This window comes from Aotus nancymaae, unplaced genomic scaffold (genome assembly GCF_030222135.1).
Source record: "Aotus nancymaae isolate 86718 unplaced genomic scaffold, 86718_ANA_hifiasm-v0.15.2.pri h1tg000041l, whole genome shotgun sequence".
NCBI classification, from domain to species: domain Eukaryota; kingdom Metazoa; phylum Chordata; class Mammalia; order Primates; family Aotidae; genus Aotus; species Aotus nancymaae.
In genome coordinates, this window is record NW_026988455.1 from 9,697,252 (window position 1) to 9,723,874 (window position 26,623).

At 36.5% G+C, this 26,623-nt stretch overlaps 1 protein-coding gene across 14 annotated transcripts in view; it reads right to left on the reverse strand.

Moving 5' to 3' along the window:
- The window catches only part of DENND4A (DENN domain containing 4A), a 152,321-nt gene that overhangs the window by 49,753 nt on the left and 75,945 nt on the right, over positions 1–26,623 (reverse strand). For 11 of the 14 annotated variants that reach the window (XM_064361451.1, XM_064361447.1, XM_064361448.1 and 8 more), the window contains 9 exons: positions 24,742–24,842; positions 19,607–19,825; positions 17,013–17,158; positions 7,382–7,515; positions 3,750–3,885; positions 3,196–3,402; positions 2,637–2,765; positions 1,929–2,070; positions 1,408–1,539 (listed from right to left, as the gene is read on the reverse strand). In XM_064361451.1, coding sequence (XP_064217521.1) covers positions 1,408–1,539; positions 1,929–2,070; positions 2,637–2,765; positions 3,196–3,402; positions 3,750–3,885; positions 7,382–7,515; positions 17,013–17,158; positions 19,607–19,825; positions 24,742–24,842 — 1,346 coding nt within the window. The remainder of the gene's footprint in view (positions 1–1,407; positions 1,540–1,928; positions 2,071–2,636; positions 2,766–3,195; positions 3,403–3,749; positions 3,886–7,381; positions 7,516–17,012; positions 17,159–19,606; positions 19,826–24,741; positions 24,843–26,623) is intronic. The other 3 variants (XM_064361454.1, XM_064361455.1, XM_064361453.1) reach the window with 2 other exon arrangements.

The following is a 26,623-nucleotide window of genomic DNA, read 5'->3' on the forward strand; positions in this document are numbered from 1 at the left end:
ATTGATTGAAATCATACTTTACAATCAAGGAATAAAACCACTCAAGGAAGAATAAATATGAATATTACATTTCAACAAAATTAGCTTACATTTATTAATCTTACAAGTAGGTATAAAAGGAGACAGACCAAAATAATGTTGACATTTGCAGAGATAGGAGCCTTCATATTTTATTAGTAATGCTTCAATTTTTACAGTTGCTGTCCTTGAAGGGCTTGCTCTTATCTATAATCAAAAGTCATGTGTACTTTTTGAAATGTAATAATAAAAAGAACAGAATTATGTAAATAATTTATATTTGTGTGTCAGTTGTAATAATACTTAAGAAAAGCTGATATACAAATCTTATATTTCTATTAAATTAATGCCATCTTTGGCACTACAATTCTATATATACACATATATAAATATACACATAAAATATACAATTCTATATACACATACATATACACATTATGTGTATATGCATTATACAAACACATATATACAAATACTATTACATATACATATGTAATAGTATTTATTATTTTATATATATATAAATTTAAATTTTTTTTTAGACAGGGTCTCACTCTGTCACCCAAGCTGGAGTGCAGTGGCTTGATCATGGCTCACTGCAGCTTCAATCTCCTAGGTTCAAGCAATTCTTCCACCTCAGCCTCCCTAGTAGGTGGGACCACAGGCATGGGACACCATGCCCGGCTAATTTTTGTGTTTTTGTAGAGACAGGGTTTCACTATGTTGCCCAGGACAGTCTCAAACTTCTGGGCTCAAGTGAACCACCCACCTTGGCTTCCTAAGGTGCTGGGATTACAGGCATAAGCCACCGCACCCAGCCTTAGAATGCTGTATTTTTATACATTTAAAATTTTGATGACTTTTAAAATCACTTAAGACTTAGAAGTTGCAGAAATATTATAGTACAGAGAGTTCCTTGGTACAATTCACCTAGCTTCCCCCAATAATAATACCTTACATAACCATAGTACATTGTCGAAACCAGGAAACTGATGTTGGTACAATACTATTAACTTAGATACAGAACTATGTTTCTTTTTTTAAAAAACTCTAATATCATTTTCACAATTTCAAAGAATTTATTCTAAGAAAATGATAGGGTAAAGAGATCTATGTGCTACCCAGATTTAACTGGATTATCATGGACTAAATACTTAAATAAAGTGCTTTATAACCTCTCTTAAAACTTTTATTTCTATTCAAATAAAAAATGAATAAAATTTCATAATTATTAAATTTAATATCAAATCAAATACCTAACATATAAAATGAAAAAGTGACAGTTAAACAGATCACTGAAAATGAAAATGTAAAAAAAAAAAAAAAAAGGCTAGCAAATCTAGTTTTAAAAATGTACTATAATAAATGTATACATAAGCATACACAAACCTGTACTAGATCTATCATCAGTAGCATATACTTTGATTAAACCCGTATTAAAAGGTGCCTGCTCCACAGTGTGTGTCCCATGACCACTATCCATGCTGCCATGACTAACAGCATCCAGGTCACTGCCATCTGCTTAAGAACACAATTTGACAGCATTTTACTACTCAAGGAGGTACGAAAAATACATATTAATTTGTTGCTCAAGCTAATAACCCACCAATATAATACTGAACATGAAAAGTGCCTCATACTTAGCAAAATACAACTATAATAAATAAACCTATTGTGAGTTATTAATGAACACTAAAACAACACACACAAAGGTGGTCAGAAGTTGAAACATTTGAAACAGAAGTGAAATCTGGTGGTTTTTAAATGGGAAGAGTAATATTATAATTTGCTTAAAAACAGTAAAAACTAAAACATATTCAATATTTTAAAGCTATTTAAAATTTCTAAAAATGTAAACTGTAGCTAGTCAATTAATTTTGAAAAACAAGTAAAACACATACATCCCTTACCTGAGAGAGTTGTTTGTGATAAGTGTGCATGTTTCTTTAAAGCTCTTTTGAACTGTGTTACTCCTAAAACAACATTTCTTACTTTTGTCCAAAGAAAATAGCCACTACGACTTCTTGAAGGCCAGGTGCTTTCCAAAACAGCCTATTCATTCAACAAAATAAAATAATTACTAAAATAATTTTTATAAGTGAACATACATTGGTTTCAGAATCAAGCTAAAGAATATCAAAGTAGGCCAGGCATGGTGGCTCACGCCTGTAATCCCAGCACTTTGGGAAGCTGAGGCAGGTGAATCACTTGAGCCCAGAAATTCAAGACCAGTCTGGGCAGCAAGGTGAAAACTCGCCTCTACAAAAAAATAGGAAAATTAACCAGGCATGGTGGCACCCACCTGTAGTCCCAGCTACTCAGGAAGCTCAAGTGGGAAGATCAATTGAGCCTGGGAAGTCAAGGCTGCAGTGAGCCATGATCATGCCACTGCGCTGTAGCCTGGGTGACAGAGTGACACTCTGTTTCAAAGAAAAAAAAAATCAAAGTAGATTGTATAACATAAAAAAGAACTAAAGTCTTCCTTGATTGACAAAATATATTTTATATACTCTAAAATAAATGCCAAATAACCCCCTGCATAACTATTTCTGCCATTAAATTTAAGGTTGTATAACGACAAAAGTAATACTCTTTATCCATTAAATCAAGGTATTTACCTTATTATAATAACCGTAAGTAATGGCATTGGGGTCAATACCAGCCTTCTGCATTTCAAAAAGCACTCGAACTGCAAGCACTGGCTGATCATACTGTCCACAGAGTTGCATAAGAATGCGATAGCATACCTGAAATATAAGTTCAAAATTGTACAGAAACATAGATGTACATAAATCTAGAATAAATCTAGATGTACATAAATCTAGAATAAAATAATGCATTTTAAACAATAACTGTGGTAGGGCACAGTGGCTCATGCCTGTAATCCTAACATTTTGGAAGGCCAAGGCAGGTGAATCTCTTGAGCCTAGGAGCTTCAGACCAACCTAGACCACACAGTGAGACCCTATCTCTACAAAAAAATTAAATTAGCCAGGTGTGGTGGCACATGACGGTAGTTACAGCTCTCTGGGAGGCTAAAATGGGAGAACTGCATCTCTTGAGCCCAAGAGGTTAACGCTACAGTGAGCCGTGATTGCATCACTGCCCTCCAGCCTGGGTAACAGAGTGAGCTCTTGTCTCAAAAATAATAATAATGATAATAATAATAATTGTTACCTCATCAGGTGGATCCATCTTCTTTGACTGCATTTTTTTAAGCACATCATATGCTGTTTTCAGAGCCCTGACTTTTGAATGACAGACTTTCACATAAGCTGGGAGACAAATAAACCACAGTCCATAACAGTGGCGCAGTAGACATCTAGACCACATCTGAGGGATGGAAGAGTACCTCTTTGCAATTTTATGGGCTGATTTAATTTCCTGGAAAAAATATAAGGATCTTACTAATAAATTTATGCACTTAGGCATCTATACTTAACTGAATGCTAAATGAGTACAAGTCACATGCTTTTATAATGTTTCCATAACAAAATGTCTGTAATTAATGTATTTTCAAGTTTCTGCTTGAATCTGTATTAAACAGCACATAAAATAAAGTTCTAGGACAAGAGAACTAGTTAATTTCTTGAAGTCAGATTACTCCATCTTCAGAGTGCTTTGGGGGAACATAATCATCTAGTAATAGTTATATATGAAGTGAGAAAGGATAACTATTCAAGTTATTTCTTGTTCTAATATTTTATTACATGAAGAATGTGATAAAGTACCTGTTTTGTTCTTCTGAACATGGGTGAAGGGCTATTAGGACTACTTGATTTTGAAGGCAATTTGTTCTTCTTTGCTTGTAGAAATCCTTCAGGTCTCTCAAATAAATTGTTCCTAAGAACTGGAAATCCATTATAGCTGTTTTAGAAAAGAAAAAAAAAAAGTTCTCAAGCATATACAGATGATCATAGTGTTTACAAGTTAATCTGATAATGACCAATGGCTTCTTTACTTAGAATTTAACTATCTTTCTTCATCAGGCTACAATATATACACTCAACAAATATTCATGCTAATGTTGCTTTTCTTACTGTAATAATTAGAAATGTAATAGCCAAATTCAGACTCGAGGAATTTTTTGAGGAAAAGGGAAAAACATATAAATGAATATGATATCCAACTCCAAAGTAACTTAAACAAACTTTTAAAAGTTAGTACTCTTGTAAATATGTAACAAACAAATTAGATAATATGATAGTTGGTAAAAGGCCCACCAAATTAGGACTCTTTCAAACAGGGCAAGCATTAATGTCATTGCTTTGGATTAACATATTTACTGTTGAACCTCCCTTCTTAGAAAGATGCAAGTAACAACACATTAGCACACCAGGCCTAGCTCTCACATTCTCATGAATTGGTTTGTCAGGTTAGCTAGTGGGTTCAGGGTATCATTTATAAGAAAGAAAATTGAGAAGGTTAAATAAGAGGAAGAAAAGGTTAGAATGGGTGCTCTATTAGAAGACACACCTAATAAGGGTACTAGAAAGCAAGATGATCTGGGCATTTAAAAGCATTTAAAAGCAGCTAGGCTGGATGCAGTTAGTGTTTGCCTATAATCCCAGTTACTCAGGAAACTGAGGCAGGAGGATCGCCTGAGTCCAGAAATTCAAAGCTGTAGTGCATTATGATTCTGCCTGTGAACAGCCACTCTACTCCAGCCTGGACTAGACAGCAGAACTTCATTAATAAATAAGTAAGTATGTAAGTGAAAGGCAGCAGTTAGGAAAAAGATTTGTTGAAAGGAACCAAAGCAGCCTCCTGAGCAATAAACTTAACCTGTTTAAGAATACTACACAGTATTTTCTTAAAGGCATATAAACAGTTTTAATTAGGAAGAAACCTAACTATAATAAAAGAGGGTAGACAATATTTTTTATACATTACTATAGTCAAATTCCACAGAATCAGAAAATACTAGTAACGATTTAATGTTGAGTAGGAAACAGCAAAGAAATCAAGGAAAACCATGTTCCTTAAAAAATTCATTATATGTATATGATGAGATAATAAGACCATTTTGTGTGTCTTATTTCAAATGCCTCATTATTTTACATAGACAATGTATGTATATGAGTAATCTCTTATGAGGCAGACTCTCTGTGCTCATTAAGGACATTTACAGTGTTTTCTCAATGATGGTTGTGATTACACCAAAATTACATTGGTAGTCTGAAGAAGAAAAAAAAGACTCTAAAAAAATGGAAACTTTTTAAGCTATGTAATTTTCTTTTTATTTTTTGACATAGTGTCTACTCTTTGCCCAGGCTGGAGTGCAGTAGCTCAATCATGGCTCACTGCAGCCTCAACCTCCCAGGCTCAAGTGATCCGCCCGCCTCAGCCTCCTGAGGAGCTGAGACTACAGGTGTGCACCACCAGGCCCAGCTACTTTTAAAAATTATTTGTAGAGACAAGGTTTTGCTATGTTGCCCAGGTAGGAATAATGTGGGTTTTTTTGAGAAAGAGTCTCGTTCTGTCACCCAGGCTGGAGTGCAGTGGTGCGATCTCAGCTCACTGCAACCTCCGCCTCACAGGTTCAAGCAATTCTGCCTCAGCCTCCTGAGTAGCCAGGATTACAGGCACCTGCCACCATGCCTGGCTAATGTTTGTATTTTTAGCAGAGACAGGGATTTCACCATGCTCACAAGGCTAGTCTTGAACGCCCACCTCAGCTTCCCAAAGTGCTGGGATTACAGGCATGAGCCATCATGCCTGACCAAATTTTCTTAAAGTTAAAGTACTAAAAGTAAAATTTAAATTACAAAGTTAAAACCAAACCACAGAAAAAACCACAAAACGCTATTAGTGACATATACCAAAAGGCAAATAAGGATAAAGTACAAGAGATTTTAAAAAATGAGAACTTGCTAGAAAAAAAAAGAGAGGAAGAGAAAAATTAAGAGAAATACTTTAAATATCTTTGACAAAAGACAGTTAAAAAGTGATATGAACAACATCATCACTGGATGAAAAGATATTTACTAAATTTTCTTATTCCGTGGAATCTGACTATAGTAATGTATAAAAAATACTGTCTACCCTCTTTTATTATAGTTAGGTTTCTTCCTAATTAAAACTATTTGTATGCATTTAAGAAATCAAGTGGCCTCTAATTAAACAACATCCATAAACATCTATCACACCACTTTTTCATCTGTAAAAGGAAGAATTTAATCCAAGTCATAAATGAGGATGTCTTCAAAAATCCTCTTCCAAAGAAAATAAAAAACTGTGATTCAATGGGTGATAAATGTGAAATGGTTTTAGAATCTTTAAACAAAGTAAGAAAGTATTACTGGAGAATTAAAAAATCACTTAAACTCTAAAAGAAACTACAATTTCAAGTGAAAATTAATATATATTAGAAACTAAATAATACATTGACCTCTATCATAGCCCTTATTTTACTATGCTCAGGACTTTTCTCTCCTTTCCTAGACTTGAAGGCAGGGACAATGTATCATTCAAGTCTATACACTAAGCACTTAGTACAGCGTCTAACCAAATTTCCTAAATTATCAAAGATCGATTTCAATAATTCTGAATTTCCATGACTTAAAACTTACGAAAACAATTAGTGACCTAAAAAATTACATTGTACAAATCAAGGCCACAAATATTGTCTCTATATTAGATTTCATCTTTTTTAAAACAAGGTTATTAGTCAATGTGTGTATGAGATGAAAAAAGGGACTGAAAGTGAGGAAACTGGCTTTATTTGTTTTTTGTGTTTGTTTTTTTTGAGACGGAGTCTCGCTCTTGTTACCCAGGCTGGAGTGCAATGGCGCGATCGCGGCTCACCGCAACCTCCGCCTCCTGGGTTCAGGCAATTCTCCTGCCTCAGCCTCCTGAGTAGCTGCGATTACAGGCACGCGCCACCATGCCCAGCTAATTTTTTGTATTAGTAGAGACGGGGTTTCACCATGTTGACCAGGATGGTCTCGATCTCTTGACCTCGTGATCCACCCGCCTCGGCCTTCCAAAGTGCTGGGATTACAGGCTTGAGCCACCGCGCCCGGCTGGAAACTGGCTTTAATTTTAAAAAATCAAAAATCTATAATAGAAGTGCTGTATTTGAGGTGGGGAGTCTAACTGAATGTAATCAACATTTACAAGCACAGATACTTATGCAGACATCATTTGAGAGCTTCCCAAGTCTATATTATGCAAAATTATATATTTTTTCTTTTAATACCTCAAAGCTTAATAATGGATGTGGGATAAGCTTGCTTACCACCTAAAAATTAGGGATCTGTAAAGTTTGGATTTTTGAAAATACCACAGTCCTTAGAAAGCTACGCCACAGATGATGGATTCCTTCTCTCTTTCAATCTCAAACATTCTGCCTCTTGAATACCTGTACTGTAAAGGGGGTTCTTCACCATTGGGTAGGTGGGGGATCTCAGGTGGTGTTACAAAAACAGTATGTTCACTTTTGAAAGATTCATCCAGTTCTATAAGTCGCACTTCACCACTCTTGTCCATATCCACCTAAAGGAATTTCAAAAACATATATTAAAAAAGCCACATTGGTTAGCCAACTGTTCATACACAGGGAAGTGGTTAAATAAACCATCTGCACAATGGATACTAAACAGCTATTAAAAAAGAAGAGTAAGCAAGTTCTCTATGAGTGCCAAAATAATTAAGTGAAAACAGCGAAGTGCAAACTGTAAATAGTATACTACCTTTTGAGTAAGAAAGGGGGAAAATAAGAATATATATACATTTTTGCCTATATTTACATAAATAAATACTAGAAGTATACTAAGAAAAGTAATTACTTATATGAGGAAGAGGAAAGGAATAGGGTAGACAAGGATGGAATAGGACCCAGATGTCTCAATATATACCTTTTTATATTTGAATATACCTTTTTATATTCAAATGTTTTGCATTTGAATCGTGAGAATGTAATCAAGAAATAATCTTTAAAAATGCACGTACATGTGTGTCAGTGTGATGAGAACAGTGAATTCTATACATTTTTTAAATTTATGCTAAATATAACAAATTTCCCTAAGCTCTTTCAGCATACGTAGTACACTTGAGTTAAACTCTAGTCACATCAATATCTAAAGCACTTTAGTAGTACTATTTCCACTAGGCATTTGATGGTAAAGTAATATCCAGAAAAAATGAAAACTTCACAGAACCTAAACTGTCCCACAAGAGCTCATAAAGAGCATAATATTGCTATTAATAAAAAAGGATGTTATACATATGACAAAATACATTTCACAGAACTTTATTAGGTTAGAAATATCATATGCCATGTGGATTAAGTGGGAGAGCAAGAATTATTAAAAAGTTAAACCTTGAAGATAAGGATTTAGAGCAGAGTATACCAAAAAAGAACAGAGTTTTAAAATTTTTCTAATACTTTAAGGAACTGATACATTCAAAATCCTCTTATATAAATTATTGATTATATTTACAGCATTATATGCTATACTCTCTTGGACTAAATGTTTTTTAATGGTATATCCACACAGTGAACCAGACAAAAATTAGGACATGTTTCAGAATTCTAATCAATGAGTAAAACATTCACAAAATAACAATAAATGAGAAAAAAAATCAGTCTACGAAATCGTATGTATTATGATTCCTTTTTTTTTTTTTTGAGACAGAGTCTTGCGCTGTCACCTAGGCTAGAGTGCAGTGGTGCAATTTTGGCTCACCACAACCACCACCTCCCGGGTTCAAGTGATTCTCATGCCTCAGCTTCGCAAGTAGCTGGGACTACAGGTGCACGCCACCACACCTGGTTAATTTTTATATTTTTAGTAGTGACAGGGTTTCACCATATTGGCCAGGGTGGTCAGGAACTCCTGACCTTAGGTGATCTGCCCTCCTTGGCCTCCCAAAGTGCTGGGATTACAGGCATGAGCCACTGCACCCAGCCTAGGTGACAGTACATTATGATTCTTAATGTTTTTTTGAGACAGGGTCTTGCTCTGTTGCCCAGGCTAAAATGCCATGGTGCAATCACAGCTCACTGCGCGGAACCTTAAACTACTGGGTTCAAGTAATCCTCCTGCCTTAGTCTCTCAAGTAGCTGGGACTATAGGCACGTGCCACCACACCCAGCTAATTTTTATTTTCTTTTCTTTGGTAGAGAAGGGGTCTTGCTATGTTGCCCAGACTGGTCTGGAACTCCTGGCCTCTAAGAAATCCTTCTGCCTCAGCTTCCCAAAAATGTTGAGATTACAGGAATGAGCCACCATGCCCAGAAATGTTAATTTGTTTAATAGTTCTCACTCCTTTTTAGCAGCTTCTCCTTCTCCATATTGGTGCCTACTTTCCATTCTCTAGCCATATTATCTCATAAAAAACTGTGGGGTCCAGGACAACTGCTCTAATTTTCCGTAAAGTCTACAAAAATATTAAAATTACCTTAGTAAAATATACTTCCTTTTACTTATATATCAATAAAATCTCATTTTAACATTATAAAAATAGGCATGCAATAAATCCTACATTTATCAGTTGGACATCTCTGTTTTTTGGAAAGCATGGTGACATCTGTCTCTACTGAGAGAAAAAGAAATCCAACACCCACAGCAGGATAAAATTAAAATAATTTTCATATTCTCTTCGTATTTTCCCACAAGACATTAATATGCTCAGAAAACACTGGAAAGGGATTCTTGGGAAACCAAGAAAAAAATCTTACCAGACTATTTGTTACACAAAACTGCCTTTAGTTAAGCACCATCCCACAGGAACAGATTGCAAGGATTTAAAATATAATCACATGAAGAACAAGAACACATGGTTCTTAAATTAGTCATAAATGAAACTCACATAACTCTCATATATTATTTTTCTTATCTCTATTCAGTATTACCCACTCCAGCTTTTTAAAGTCAGTCAAGTGTTTTGTTTGGATATGCTAAGATCAAAAGAATTAATATACCATGTGAGAATAAGTGAATAACAATACCACACATCTAATTTTTGTTCAATACTAGTCATGAACCATGAGACAGTTAATGTGTATCTAATATTATTTATTTTCTATAGCTAAACTGCCAGAGGTAAGATTTGTTCACTTAAAAACTTAAGCTCAAAGTTACTCAACTAAAGAATAACTCCACATAAATTATTCTTTTTAAAGTGTTACTGATATTCAGAAAACATTTGCAGATGAATAGTAAGCACAGAATTTTTGTGAGTCGCTGTGGTATCAAAACACGAAAGGTAGTAACAGCCTTGTATAATCATTTAAATTTCAGAGAGTTTTTTTTTTTTTTTTTTTTTTTCTGAGACAGAGTTTTGCTTTTGTTACCCAGGCTGGAGTGCAATGGCGCGATCTCGGCTCACCGCAACCTCCGCCTCCTGGGTTCAGGCAATTCTCCTGCCTCAGCCTCCTGAGTAGCTGGGATTACAGGCACGCGCCACCAGGCCCAGCTAATTTTTTGTATTTTTAGTAGAGACGGGGTTTCACCATGTTGACCAGGATGGTCTCGATCTCTTGACCTCGTGATCCACCCGCCTTGGCCTCCCAAAGTGCTGGGATTACAGGCGTGGGCCACCGCACCCGGCCCTCAGAGAGTTTTGCTTAATAACAACACAGGGATACAATTAACCTCTGCTCTAACTACATATGAACTTTATTAAGAAATATTTTGAATCTTGTGACACTTTATTTTCTCTAGTAAGAGTCTCTTGAATTATAATAAAGCAAATACAAGTAATTATGTTTTAGTGCATTAATTTTCAGTTTTGATTTTCAGAGTAATCATTAAAATCTTTAAGTATAATGTTAATCCATTATATGTAAGTGATCTTTTGTTGGATTCAGACTTTGAATAGATAAATAACATTTTAAGAAAATAGTCTACCTAGAAACAATGATTATATATTTAATAGAATTTTTTTTTTCAAGACTTCTCAGAATTCATAATCTTTAAGTAATGATTCCAGTAATCTTCTGCATGGACTATCATCACATAAACAACAGGTGGCCTACAGAAAATCCTAGACAACATAATGTATTAATTATGAGCACTAAGATATACTCCTTAGGATGCACTACCCTAATTAGCAAAATTACAAATCTTGTATATCTTAGACATTAATATTTATTTAAATCATGTGACTTAGCTAAGAATCCTGAGTTCTTAGCTGAAACGGAAACTTCTGAATAGGATACATAAAATAGGCCAAAAATAAAAGGGAACAATATAAGACTTCTCTCTTCTCACTGTCACTTGGATTCTGACAACTAATTCAGTGTTCTCATGTGGATTAATAAATTTATTGGCTAAAGCATGCTATTAGCAAAACCTTGGTTACCAGTTTGATCCCTTACAATTCAGTAAGGTTCACACAAGTAACAACAGTTATACAAATGTATGCCACTGTTCATAAGGGAAGCTAAGTGAGAACATATGTACAACCAATGGAAGCCCAGCACCATGTGAGAAAATCATTCAAAGTTCATAATGCCAGACAGAAACATCATCTTTATATACCAAAAAACCCACAATTGTTACTATAATAAAAGAATGTAGGTCGGATGTAGTGGCTCATGCCTGTAATCCCAGCACTTTGTGAGGCTGAGGCAGGCAGATTGCCTGAGGTCAGGAGTTTGAGACCAGTCTGGCCAATATGGTGAAACCTCGTCTCTACTAAAAAAAAAAAAAATACAAAAAAATTAACTGGGAGTGGTGGCATGAACCTGTTATCCCAGCTACTCGGGAGGTTGAAGCAGGGGAATTGCTTGAACCAGGGAGCTGAAGGTTGCAGTGAGCTGACATCGCACCACTGCACTCCAGCCTGGGTGACAGAGTGAGACTCCGAATCCAAATAAAAATAAAAAAAAAATGTACAGGAATTATTTTTTAAAGCATACCTTTCTATTTATTGCCAATATTTAATTTTATAAGCATTGATATGGTCTGGATATTTGTCTACTCCAAATCTTATGCTGAAATGTAATCCTCAATGTTGGAGGTGGGGCCTGGTGGGAGGCATTTGGGTCATGGGGCAAATTCCTCATAGCTTGGTTCTGTCTTTGTGGTAGTGAGCGAGTTCTCGTGAGATGTTTTATTTAAGCATATGGCACCTTCTACCACTCCCTCGCTTGTTCCAGCTCTGGCCATGTGACATATTGGCTCCCTGTTGATGCAAGCACCTTGCTTTCTTTAAAGCCGGCAGAACTGGGGGCAAATTAAACCTCTTTTCTTTATAAATTACCCAGAGGCAGGTATTTCTTTATAGAAACACAAGAATGGCCTAACAGAAGCACCAAATAAGACAAAGATAAAACTTAGATTAAAATACTGAAAAAAAAGTTCTTGGTATAATGCTCTAATGAAGACAAAACTGTCAAGGAGCTACAACATTATCTCCTTGAAATATGTTTTCACCATGCACAGTGGCCACTCCTATAAACCCAGCACTTTGGGAGGCTACTACGGGAGGATCGCTTAAGTCCAGGTGTTCAAGACCAACCTGGGAACCATAGAGAAACCCTGTCTCTACAAAAAATAAAAATAAAAAAAGGCCAGGTGCAGTGGCTCACGCCTGTAATCCCAGCACTTTGGAAGGCCGCAGCGGGCGGATCACGAAGTCAGGAGATCAAGACCATTCTGGCCAACATGGTGAAACCCCGTCTCTACTAAATTACAAAAAAATTAGCTGGGTGTGGTGGTGAGTGCCTGTAGTCCCAGCTACTTGGGAGGCTGAGGCAGGAGACCTGCTTGAACGAGGGAGGCGCAGATTGCAGTGAGCCAAGATTGCACCACTGCACTCCAGCCTGGTGACAGAGCGAGACTCCGTCTCAAAAATAAATGAATAAAAATAAAAATAAAATTAGTCAGGGACAGTGGCATACACCTGTGGTCCCAGCTACTCAAGAAACTGAGGTGGGAAATCACTTGGGCACAGGAGGTTGAGTCTGCAGTAAGCTGAGATCATGCCACAGCACTCCAACCTGGGTGACAGAGGGAGGCCCTATCTCAAAAATAAAAAATAATTTAAAAAAACAGGTTTTCAAAGCTTTATAGACCAGAGCTCAACACACAAAATGCAGGGGAACCTTGTTTGTAAATAGATTACTCAAAATGTAGAAAATAAATCTTCCCCCAAAACAATGCCTTTTCTGGGGTGATGAAAATATTTGGAAGTCATGGTTACATGGAAATATGTATTTGTCAAAACTCACTAAACTTTGTACATCAATGGTGTATTTATTGTTTGTATAGCTCCATAAACCTGATTTTTTAAATGTCCTAAAAAGTGGTTAGCATATCATTCCACACATACAAAATTAACACTTCACTGTTGTTGGGTTTTGTTTAGAGACGAAGTCTCACTATGTTGCCCAGGCTGGACTCCAACTCCTAGGCTTCCTGCTTCAGCCTCTTGAGTAGCTAGCAGTAATCCCTCTTGGGATTACAGGTGCACACCACCATGCACAACTTATAAAAATCTAATACTTATTTATAGCAAAACACTGTGCCACCATTTGAAGTATAACTAATCACCATTTATAACAGTGTTTCTATGGGAAAAAGAATTGTGAGTTTTAAGCAGGTAATGATGTGTATCCACCTTTTCCCTATTCCAAAGCATTTTCAAGAAAGAACTAGGGATGATATTTCTGGATGCTTTCATTTGTTAATTCCCCAACAGCATCAGAAATAGTATTTCTCTGTATCAAGCATCCCTCAGGTGTTCTAAATTGAAGGAAAGGTAGATGCCTACAAAGTTCTGAATGTGTTCCTGCTGTTCATATGTACAAATCATTCAAAAATTGAACATTTCTGTTATGAAATGATAAACCAAAGGAACCATTAATCTATGAACATGAATAAAACCCAGCTAAATGCAAAAATAGTTATTTTTCTACTTTTTAGTTTATACAACACTACTCTGAACACTATGAGATAGCCAGCTATAATTATTTCTCCTCAAAACATTTTAAAAACATACATAAGAAAACAACATAGAAAGACTAAATGACTAAAGTCACAAGTATAATAGTCAAGATTAAAGCACTTCTGATTCCCAATGTAGTGTTTTTCCTATTATACTATTTTCCTATTCATAGTGAGAATCACTTCTCATTTTTATAAGACACATTTGTTACTTATTTAACAATCAATAAGGCCAATTTTACATTAAACTCAGAATTGTGCCAATTTCTGAATATCAAGGGATGAGTTGTATTTTGGCTATTTTTTAAAAAACAGAAAACAAAAAAACAAAACCACTAATTTTCTTTCACAATAACATAAATTTGAAAGTGATGAATTTCTTTAAATAATCTCAAAGTTCTAAACTGTTGTGATCATACATAATACAACTTTGATTTCTTCCTTTTTTCTATTATCATGGGCATAAGATCATGGATACTATATACCTATTTAAATACAAATTTACAGAAAAGTTTTAGCACAAGTAACTTCTTCCCTTAATCTTAGAGAGTAAGCTGCTGAGCTGATGATGACTCATCATCATCCCTGAATATTTTTATACTCCCTACAAATGAAGACATTCTCCTATAGAAATACAATCAACTGGGAATTAACATACATTATAACTGGAAATCAACACACTAATACATTACTACTATGTAATCCTTAAGCCACATTCAAATTTTGTCAATTAACCTAATAATGTTATGATCTAGATATAACCTAATAATGTTATATTAATAACCTAATAATAATCTAGACCTAACCTAATAATGTTGAGATCTAGTTCTTAACTAAGCACTGCATTTGGCTGTCAAGTCTCCTTATTTCACTTTAGACAAGTTTCTCCATTTTTACTTTATTTTCTTAACCTTAATACTTTGTAGAGTACAAAAGCAGCATTCTGTAGAATATCATTTAATATGTGTTTGTCCGGTGTTTCCTTGAGATTATACAGGCCATACATTTTTGCAGGAATATTACAGAATTGATGTTGTATTCTCATTGCAGCCAATTAGGGGCACACAATGTTGACTTGTCCCATTATAGATGATGTTCACTTTGATAACTTGATTAAAATGGTATTTGCCAGGCTTTTCCACTATAAAGTTACTCTTTTCCCCTGTCATTAATATGCATTTTGTGGGGAGGTCCTTAATAACTATGTAAGATCCTGCTTCTCATCAGATGACTTTCAACTGATTGATACCTGTGATGACTCATGGTTTCTCATTTTACTCAATGGGCTAAACTATTACTAATATTTAATGTTCAAATTATCCTAGATTTGCCTTTGGAAATCCCTTAAAATTGACTACTGTGTATGTTTTGTTTTAACATGTCTCCATCATTCTTGGAGCAAATTCTTGGTTTTCTAGAACAAGATACTTTAGGGCTTATCACATAATGTTCTTGCCCTAAATCTGGGGCTGACCATTTTTCTGAGTCCTGATTCGTTTAGTGGAGAATGGTATTTAGAAGACAAAATCTATACATTAGGTGTGCTCATTGTTGTTGGGGTGTGGCTGCTTCCAGGTCCTCTCAGTGTACACAGGTAGGGAATATATGTGTATATACACACACACACAGACACATATGCTTAACATCTACACTTATTTCTGTATCTAACATTGAAAACCAATGAGACTATACCAAATCTCCAATTCTATTCCAACACTACAGGGTTCATCTTAGTTTTCTTCACTTCTGTATTTGTAAATCTCTTCTCTCAATAAGAAACTTTATTATCTTTAATATACTTATTTGATCAATCTCCCCCATATGTAACATTCTCCCATCTTCACCACCACACCTCTCCCATGCAGATGACTTCTTCACCGTAATTTGTTTGGTGTTTTTTTTTTTGAGACGGAGTCTTACTTTGTCGCCAAGCTGGAGTGCAGTGCCGCGATCTCACTGCAACCTCTGCCTCCCAGGTTCAAGCAATTCTCCTGCCTCAGCCTCCCAAGTAGCTGGGATTACAGAAACGCACCACCACATCTAGCTAATTTTTGTATTTTTAGTAGACAGGGTATCACCATGTTGGCCAGGATGGTCTCAGTCTCTTGACCTCGTGATCTGCCTGCCACAGCCTCCCAAAGTGCTGGGATTACAGGCGTAAGCCACCGTGACCAGCCCTTAATTTGGTTTTGACAACCACCTCCAGACTAAATCCCACCCCACCATGCTGGTACCTCTTTCATCTAGATCAAACTCTGATATCTCATTTGCTTTCCTTGTTATCCCCGTGAGGATACTCTCCTCATCCTGCTCAGACTCTGATACTTCGTGTTGTGGTCACCTCTGTATGAGTGCTCTTCTCATCCTGTTTAGGTTCTGACACCCTGCAGCAGTCTGCTCCTGAACATGGACATCCTCTTTAGATTGCCTGTCCTCTACTTCTCCATGTTAGATCATGCCTCTCTAGGAATACTCTCCTTACCTGGCTTGGAATCCAATATTCCAGCTAGGTTGTTCCTCTTTCCGCACCCTATTCAGGTTTTGAAACTCCTCTCTGGACTACCATTCTACTATCTCCTGTCTCTTCAGCATGAATACCTGCCTTGCTCTGTCTCACCTAATGATACTAGGACTGAAGGGAAGGGTTTCATACATAAATTTAAAATTATAGAACTAATTAATTTAAGCTAAAAACTCGTTCTCAATTGGAGAAATATTCAGGTAAAACATTTATTATACTTTTACACATACTTTCAGCATGTGATGACCCATCTCAGACAAAAAGAAGAGGTGAAAATTACAGACATTCAAGTTGAAGTGCACAGGCTAGCAAAAAAATTCTCAGTTTTGTAAGTAGGCAGGGAAGTTTAGGGGCCTGATTGCTAAAATAAAACTTATGGTTTAGTAAAATCCTTCAAGGTAATTGTAAGAGGTGCATTCTATAATTTCTAGCAAGCTACAAAAACTTTCATAATAAGTGGTCAATGATGAAAATGAAATGTAGATTTTGTTAAAAGTTATAATTAGAAACAACTCATAACATTTATAATAGTCACACAAAATAAGTTAGGGCATTGTAGATGTACCGTTACTTACTTTGTCTACACAATCATCAAAAAATGCCAGGCTTGCATCTTTGTCACTAACAAAAGAACATTCTTCAATGAAGCGAATAAACATTTGTGTTTTGGTCATCATGTTATAGAATTTTTGATGTGACCGATCCCGGCTTCTTAAGAAAGCTGTTCAACATAAATATATAATGTCAGAATACATAGTATTATTCATAGGTTCACAGAATATTTGCACTAGAAACAATCTGAACAACCACGTCATCTATACTCCACACCACTACCATTCTGTACACGCTCTGAGAGGGGAAATGACCTGACAAAGAAATAGGTGAATAACAAGAAAGGAACATAAACCCAGATCTCTCAAATCTTCATCCAGAATTGTCTCCATTGTTCTCTTACCATCTTGAAGACGATAAACTAGTACATTTGAAAATTGCTCTCTTTCCCCTCAAAAGCTTTGCATATTATGTGCCCATATTTGCTCTCATTCTTTCCATATAAATATATATAATACACACACACACACACACACACACACACACACACATGGCTTTTTCAAAGCAGCAATAACATCCCCTCTTTTATTCATTCATGTTTGTGTCTTACTTATTGAAAACAGAGAAAAAGTTTATTTCCTGATTTCACCTTACTAATTATGCTCAGTTACACTGTACTTGGGTCTTCTTTCAGGCCCAGGAATTCAAGCTCCTTCCAGTCTCAAGGACTGTGTAAACTGTTCTCTCTGCCTACAACACTCTCCTACTTTACCTTTTTCTAGATAATTTATACTCATCTTTCAGATAATGGATCAGATGTTACTTTCTTCAGAAAAGCCTTTTGTGATATAAGGTTGTGAACTGAAGTTGTTCACTCATTATTTCTAATTGCCTATTCTCTTGACTCTAAGCTCTTGAGAGAAATAACCATGTCTCTCATCTTTTTCACTTTTTTTGGCCATGTCTCTTCTGCATACCACTATATACCCAACGCCCAGCATTTGGAGGTACTTAACATATACTTATTAAATTAATTTCTCTTTCAAATGTTAAACACTACAAAAGAAAGTATTATACCTGAGCGAGTTAGAAAGAAAGTATCACACTCTGAGATCTAACTGTGAGTCTTTTATTGCCGGCAACCGAGAGTCAGCTCACACTCAAAATCTCTCGGCCCCGAGGAAGGGGTTGGATTTCCTTTTATATGTTGCTCAGGGCAAGGGGCAAAGTGAAATTTTACAGAAGCAGAATAAGCAAGTTAGGGGAGGATGCTGGTAACTAGGAGGCAGGAGGCTCCCACGATTGTTGATTAACTAAGGAGTGTATACACAAGCATGATTGCTGGTTATCAAGGGGGGCATTTGGTACTTTACATACAATCAAGGGGGTATTCACAATAGCATGTGGGCTTGTCAAGCAGGATATGGTTACAACAGTTATATATTTCTATAGTTCTAAGTACACATGACCCAGCACAGTGTGACCCAGGTATGCACTCAAGGGGGAAATGGCGGGGCAGGGAAGCCAAGATGGAGTCAGTCAGGCTCACTTCTGAGATGGAGTCAGTTTGGTTCACCTCAAAAGTAAATATGTATTATAAAACCAGTTGCACTCCAGAACTTCCCAACTTTTTTTACTTCATGGCACAGATAGGAAATATTAGTAAATATTTGTACAGTCCATAATATCTGAAAATATTTGTGAAGTATATTGAAATAAAATAAATGAGGTTATTCAAGCCTGGAGGTGACCATTCCAGAGGTTCCTCTGTATCCCCAACACTGCCTGCTGCTCTGAAAGCTGAAAGTATCAGTATCTCAACACACGTGACAAAACAAAGTGCAGTTGATGTATGGTTGGGAGGCTCTATATTTTTCTTCTGTATATTTGCTAATGGGATTTTTTGAGGTGAACCAAACTAACTCCATCTTAGATGGAGCCTGACTGACTCCATCTTGGTTTCCCTGCCCCACCATTTCCCCCTTGAGTGCATACCTGGGTCACACTGTGCTAGGTCACATGTTCTTAGAACTATAGAAACATATAACTGTTGTAACCATATCCTGCTTGACAAGCCCACTTGCTATTGTGAATACCCCTTTGATAGATTGTATGTAAAGTACTGAATGCCCCCCTTGATAACCAGCAATCATGGGAACTGCTTGTGTATACCCTCCCTCCTTAGTTAATCAACAATCATAGGAGCCTCCTGCCTCCTAGTTACCAGGCTTCTCCCCTAACTTGCTTATTCTGCTTCTGTAAAATTCCGCTTTGCCCCCTCACCCTGAGCAACATATAAAAGGAAATCCAACCCCTTCCTCGCGGCTGAGAGATTTTGGGTGTGAACCGACTCTCAGTTGCCAGCAATAAAGGACTCACAATTAGATCTCACAGTGTGGAGCTTTCCTTCTAACTTGTTCGGGTATAACATTATATCTAATATGCCTGAAAAATAACTAGTCCTATGGAAATGGGTAACCAACAAAGCTGGTATTCACATTCTCCTCAAAATAGGTATGTATTCTCATAAATATGAGCTATTAGCACAGAGAGCAATTGAATCATCACAAAGTTAAGCTCAATGACATGAAAACTTTAAAACTATGCAGTTACTCACCTTGTAAGGCAAAAAGAGAGGCTGCATCTGTGGCTGTCTCAGATGGGGCTTGTGTTATTGGCCTTAAGTATGATCTATAACCTTTTAAAATAGAGGCCATGAAAAACAAAAATGCCTCCTGGATTTCCAAATCTATCATGTGCAACCTCTTTCCAGAATTAAAATCATAGTCATTCATTGCTAAATCCATTAGTCCATCATCTCTTGGTCTCTGCTGCACTGTGAAGACATACAGTATTAGTGTTTTCTCCAAAATCACAAAACTAACACTCACGATGCTATCAATGTAATCTTGTTGTGTTTTCAAAAGGACCCAAGCTACCTCAACTCTTTGTTTATAAAACTTAATTACATATAAACCTTAGCAAAACTTGCCATAGCATTTTGTAGGCTCCGTTGAGTAGATTTTATCCAAATTTACAAAGCGACCCCTGTTTATCTCACTACCATCAGGAAAAAAAAGTTCAGCCTGGCCATGGTAGCTCATGCCTGTAATCCCAGACCAAGGCAGGAGGATCACTTGAGGCTAGGAGTTCAAGACTAGCCTGGGCAACATAGAGAGATTCTGTCTCTACAAAAATGTTTTTTAAAGTTCGTGTTCTAAAACAACTATATATAATAAATAATGATTACAACCTAGAAAGCAACAGAATATCAGAAAGCTGTTCACATAAATATGTGTCAGAATACGTATCATTCATAGGCTCACAGAGTATTTGCACTAGAAAGAATCAACAGCCATGTCTTCTATACCACCTACACCACTACCATTTCACGCATGCCCTGAGAGGGGAAATGACATGAAATAGAAAAGAGAATAATAACAAGAACTTATATAAACAGATTTCTCAAATCTTCATCCAGAATTATCTCCACTGTTCTCTCACCATCTTGAAGATTATACATAAACTAGTAGATCTGAAAATATTTCAAAAATTGCTCTCTTTTCCCTCAAAAGCTTTGCATGTTTTGTTTGTTTGGTTTTTGGGTTTGTTTGGTTTTTGAAAGTGTCTCACTCCATCACCCAGGCTGGATGGAGTGCAGTGGCACAATCTCAGCTCACTGCAGCCTCCGCCTCCCAGGCTTGAGAGATTCTCCTGCCTCAGCTTCCCGAGTAGCTGGGATTAAAGCCACCCATCACTACACCCAGCTAATTTTTGTGTTTTTAGTAGAGACGTAGTTTCACCACGTTGGCGCGGTTGGTTTTCAACTCCTGACTTCAGGTGATCTGCCCACCTAGGCCTTGTAAAGTGCTGGGATTATAGGCATGAGGCTCCGTACCCGGCCACTTTGCAAGTTATGTGCATATACTTGCTTTCACTCTCCATATGAATATATATATGTATTTTATATACTACACATCTACATGGCTTTTTCAAAGCAGCAGTGACATTCCCTCTTGTATTTATTCATGTCTGTGTCTTACTTATTGAAAACGGACTGAAAAAAAAAGGGAAGGACTATTTACCCTGTGCAAACTGGGCACAGGGCAAATTCAACAGTCCTTCTTCCCTTTTCTTTTTTTAATTTTTAAATATAAGTACCTATCGGAAGAACACACAAGGATTAAAATATAAAAAACAATTCTTCTTCCTGGATAATTCAATGCTAAAACCATTAGATAGTAAACGAGTAATTTTATAGAAGTCTAGTAGACACCACCTTAATTAAGTGATCAAAGTGAGTATCTTCATCAATAATGGGACAAAGCAAAATAGTGTGCAAACTGATATAAGGATGTAGTGAGAGAGACACGTGTCACTTCTGTGATATTCCTGTCAAAGATGTGTGACCTGGGCCAGGTGCAGTGGCTCACATCTGTAATACTAGCACTTTAGGAGGTTGAAGTGGTAGGATCACTTGAGCCCAGGAGTGCAACACCAGCCTGGCAGTACAGTAAAATCCCATCTCTACGAAAAAAAATTTTTTTAATTAGCTGGGTGTGGTGGCTTGTGATTGCAGTCCTAGCTTCTCAGGAGGCTGTGTGGGAGGATCACTTGAGCCTGGGAGCTCGTGGCTGCCATAAACTGTGACTGTGCCACTGCACTCCAGCATGGGTGACACAGTGAGAGACCATGTCCCAAAAAAAAAAAAAAAAAAAGATGGGTGGCCTGCATTTACCATGAGAATGCTCAGACAAACCCCACACCATGGACAATTCTACAATGGTAAGTACAATCTGCAAAGGTGGCAGAAAATCTGGGGAACTGTTTAGGAGTCAAAGCAAATAAAGGGACTTGAAACTGCAAAGAACATCTGATTTGGAACTGGATCGTTTTGTTATAAAGAATATTATTATGATAACTGGCAAAACTTGAATGTGGTTGGTCTGAGGATTAGGATGGCAGTAATGCTCAGTGTTAATTTCCTGATTTTCATGGTTACATTGTAGTGATGTCAGAGAATGTACTTGGTAGGAAATACATTACATTCTATTCAAATGTCATGAAGCATCAAATCTCAAAGGGTCAGGGAAAAAAGTCTGTTATTACTTCAAAATTTTAAAATATAAGGAACAATTAATCATCTTCGAGAGTTTTTGGAGGAGTACTTATTGTCTAAAAAAGTGAAAATACTAGAAGAATGTAAGCATTGGAACCAGAAAGCCTAGGGTTTTTTGGGGTTTTGTTATTTTGTTTTTTGTAGATGGAGTCTTGCTCTGTCGCCCAGGCTGGAGTGCAGTGGTGTGATCTCGGCTCACTGCAACCTCCGCCTCCCAGGTTCAAGCAATTCTCCAGCCTCAGCTTCCCAAGTAGCTGAGACAACAAGCACATGCCACCGTGTCTGGCTAATTTTTGTACTTAGTAGAGATGGGATTTCACTATGTTGGCGAGGCTTGTCTGAAACTCCTGACCTCAAGTGATCCACCTGCTTCAGCCTCCCAAAGTGCTGGGATTATATGTGTGAGCCACTGCGCCCAGCTAAGAAAGCCTAGGTTTTAATCCCAGCTTCATCTTTGTTAACTGTATGATCTGTGACAAGCTACTATATGCTTCCTTCAAACTCACTCTCATAGTTGGGACATAAAAGAATGTATGCGAAAGTGCTCTGAAGCTATAAAGTGTTATACAATCTTTAATTATCAATACTATTTAAATGTTTGTGGTTTTAACCTTTGAGATTCTGCCTTTCACAAAAACTGAATGGGCTATTTCATTATTAATAAATAATTAGAGTTAGGGTCTTGCTCTGTCACCCAAGCTGGAATGCAGTAGTGTGATCATGGCTCACTACAGCCTTGACCTCCAGGACTCAAGTGATCCTCCCACTTCAGCCACCCAAGTAGGTGCGCTGCCACCATGCCCAGCTAATTTTTGTACTTTTCTTAGAGACAAGGTTTCATCACGTTGCCTAGGATGGTCTTAAACTGCTGGACTCAAACAATCTGCCTGCCTTGGCTTCCCAAAGTACTGGGATTACAGGCCTGAGCCACCCTGCCCAGCTGATGTTAATAATATTTAAATATTGCTACAATAGCTGTTGGGCTTCTCAGCTAGTCAAAAGAAGTGCAAACACTTTTAGAAAGCAATTAACTAGGTAACAAATAGTATTACATGCATGATTTATTTGTTCCATAAGGCAAAATCTTGTTATATTTGATGTCATTTGTATAATATCCCAATATTATGAGCTTCTTTGGAATTATCTACTTGTTATTAAGTGTACTTTGTAAATATTGTTTTTATCCATCTCTATTCCTAACTACACTATACATTATGATGAATCCTCAAGGATATAGGCTACCTCCTATGGTTCTATTGTACCTGATACATAAATGTGAACCTCAAATACTACTGACTATACTTTATATAGTAAGTATTAAGTTATAGATTCTGAATGGGTCATCTTTATAATACCAAGAAGATTAGACAAAGAAATGAAAGATTAATTCTTCTTATCAGTAATTCTGGATAAGTCAAGATACATTCTTACATAAACTTTTAAAATAGAAATATTCTATATCCTAATCAATTTGCATTTTGATTACTTTCTTTCTTTCTTTTTTTTTTTTTTTGAGACGGAGTTTCGCTCTTGTTACCCAGGCTGGAGTGCGATGGCGCGATCTCGGCTCACTGCAACCTCCGCCTCCTGGGTTCAGGCAATTCTCCTGCCTCAGCCTCCCGAGTAGCTGGGATTACAGGCGCGCACCACCGTGCCCAGCTAATTTTTTGTATTTTTGGTAGAGACGGGGTTTCACCATGTTGACCAGGATGGTCTCGATCTCTTGACCTCGTGATCCACCCGCCTCGGCCTCCCAAAGTTCTGGGATTACAGGCGTGAGCCAATTGATTACTTTCTTAATGCTATTGGCAAACTTCTATTTTCATACTATTTAAGATAAGCACCCCAAAAAATTAAAAATTTTAAAAAGTAAACACAGCATTAAGATCCACTGAAGGTGAAAAACATGTGACTTGGCTCTTACCCCACTGAAATCATCAGCATTTTCTAATGTAGTTTATGCCATTTGTCTTAGATTTTCAAAACTAATTTTCTATTCTATGTATAAAGAAAATATGCCAGGCACGGTGGCTCACGCCTGTAATCCCAGCACTTTGAGAAATCGAAGAGGGACTGCTTTAGCCCAGGACAACATAACAAGACCCTGTCTCTATAACAAATTGAAAAATTAGCCAGGTGTAGTGCCTCATTGTGTCTGTGGTCCCAGCTACTCATGAGGCTGAAGTGGCAAGACTACTTGAGCCCAAGAGGTCAAGGCTGTAGTGGGCCATGTTTGTGCCACTGCACTACAACCTGGGTGACAAAGCAAGATCTTGTCTCAAAAGAAAAAAAAAAAACAATATATTGGAGGAAACTTACATTTTTTCCATGATATTTCAGTAATGGTAAAATTAAACAACCACCTTAACATCCTTTTGAATTTTATTATTCTAAGATGGTTCTATAAAAGTTTGGTAGATATAAAATACATATTTTATAAATCTCTCATTCAACTTCTAACAAATTTTGCTTTAATAATCATCTGCCTTTAAAATTGTAAAACCACTTTCTGCTAGATAAAATAAACATTATTATTTTATAAGTAATTATAAAACATTATTATTTTATAAGCAAAGTAATTGGAGTCCCTTTTTCAGATTAACTTACACCCTTTAATTAAGTCATCCACTTACATTTTGCCAATTGCTGGTGCAAATTATTCAGTGTGTTCATCAGATTTTTACATGGCTTCTTTGGAAGTATCTTCCAGGCTACATTTTTCTTGTCACCAGTTCTAAGATTAAATAACAACAGAAATATATTTGTTACATGATCTTGTGGAGGGGGAAGGTACTATCTGTTAGATATAAAAATGGCAAAAGATAAAACATTGAATGAAAAATGAAAAGCATACAAAATATTCCAATTAACAAGAGAAAAATCATACAGGAGTAAATTGGCATAAATATTTAAAAATTAATTTGTATGAGGGTAGAACCTTATACTAAATATCGCTCAAAAATTTATATTTATACTGAGTAAATTCCAGTTGCTTTGGAATCTTGCTAATCACCACAAAGCTTAATGTGGTGAGCTTTACTCTTAATCCCCATTTAAGTGTGCTTAGACACCTAAATATTAGAAAAATCCTATTATTAAGGCTTTTTCTTATATGCTGTAAGAAAAAGCATTACAAAAACTTTCAATAAACTTTCAATAAACTCATGATCCACAGAACTTATCAAAATACTCTGGTATATTTAAATACTTAAGTTTCTTGGTTTCCTAAGAGTATAAGTAAGGATCATTTTTGTTTCTTTCAAAAAAGAAATATAATATTAAATTACTTGAATAAAGTATAACATTGTGAAATACTTATATAACTACTAAAGAGGGTATCTATTAAAAAATGACAAAGCAGTTCCCCCCTTATCTGCAGGGGATAGATTCCAAGACTCCTAGTGGATGCCTGAAATCACAGACAGTTTGAACCCCATATTTATGATGTTTTTTCCCAAGCATATATGCCTATGATAAAGTTCAATTTATAAATTAGGCACAGTAAGGGATTAATAACTATAATTTATAATAAAATAGAATCATAACAACATACTTTAGTAAACATTATGTGAATGTGGGCTCTCTCTCTCAAAATAACTTATTGTACTATACTCACCTACTTTCAGACTGCAGTTGGCCACAGATAACTGAAATCATGTAAAGCCAAACTGTGGATAAGGGAGGAACTATTGTATCTTTGTTTCTGGTACAGGCTCCTATAATCTCCTTCATTATAGCTATTACAATACAGTTGGATTTAAAGATAGCTTTGATGACTCCACATTTTTTTTTTAAGAGACAACATCTTACTCTGTCACCCAGGGTGGAGTGCAGCGGCATGATCATGGCTCACTGCAGGCTTAACTCCCAGGCTCAAGTGGTACTCCCACCTCATCCTCCCAAGCAGCTGAGATTACAGGTGCAGACCCCTACAGGCTGCTAATTTTTATTTTGCAGAGATGAGGTCTTGCTCTGTTGCCCAAGCTTGACTTGAACTCCACATTTTAAGGAATCATCCTGTTTCTCCTTGTGAAACTGTTAGGATTACAGGTGAGAGGCACTGTGCCCAGCTCACTCTACTTTTTATTTATTGAATCATTTTTTTAATTTCAAAAGCAATGAATATTCATTTTAGAAAACTTGAAAAATGTATAGAAAAAGAGAAGAAAAGTGTATCACTCATATCCTAACCACTACAGAACACCACAGCACAGGTGTATAGTGGAACTTGGTGAACTTTTTTATATTCTCTAAACTTCCCACTGAACAAAAAAGGGCAAATATCACTTTAAAAAGTAAACAAAAAAGAGTGGGATAAGAAAGCTTAAGCAGACAAAGAATGACTATCTTGCAATTTCCTCCATTTATCTTTCTATAAATGAGAATAAAAATAAAGATAGGGCAGAATCAAACTGCAGATGTCCTGCTGTGAAGGTGTGATTACATTTACAATGACCAACAGCATGGAATCCTGTATTATAGTAAGAAAGTGAGGTAGAAACACTTTTTAAATCA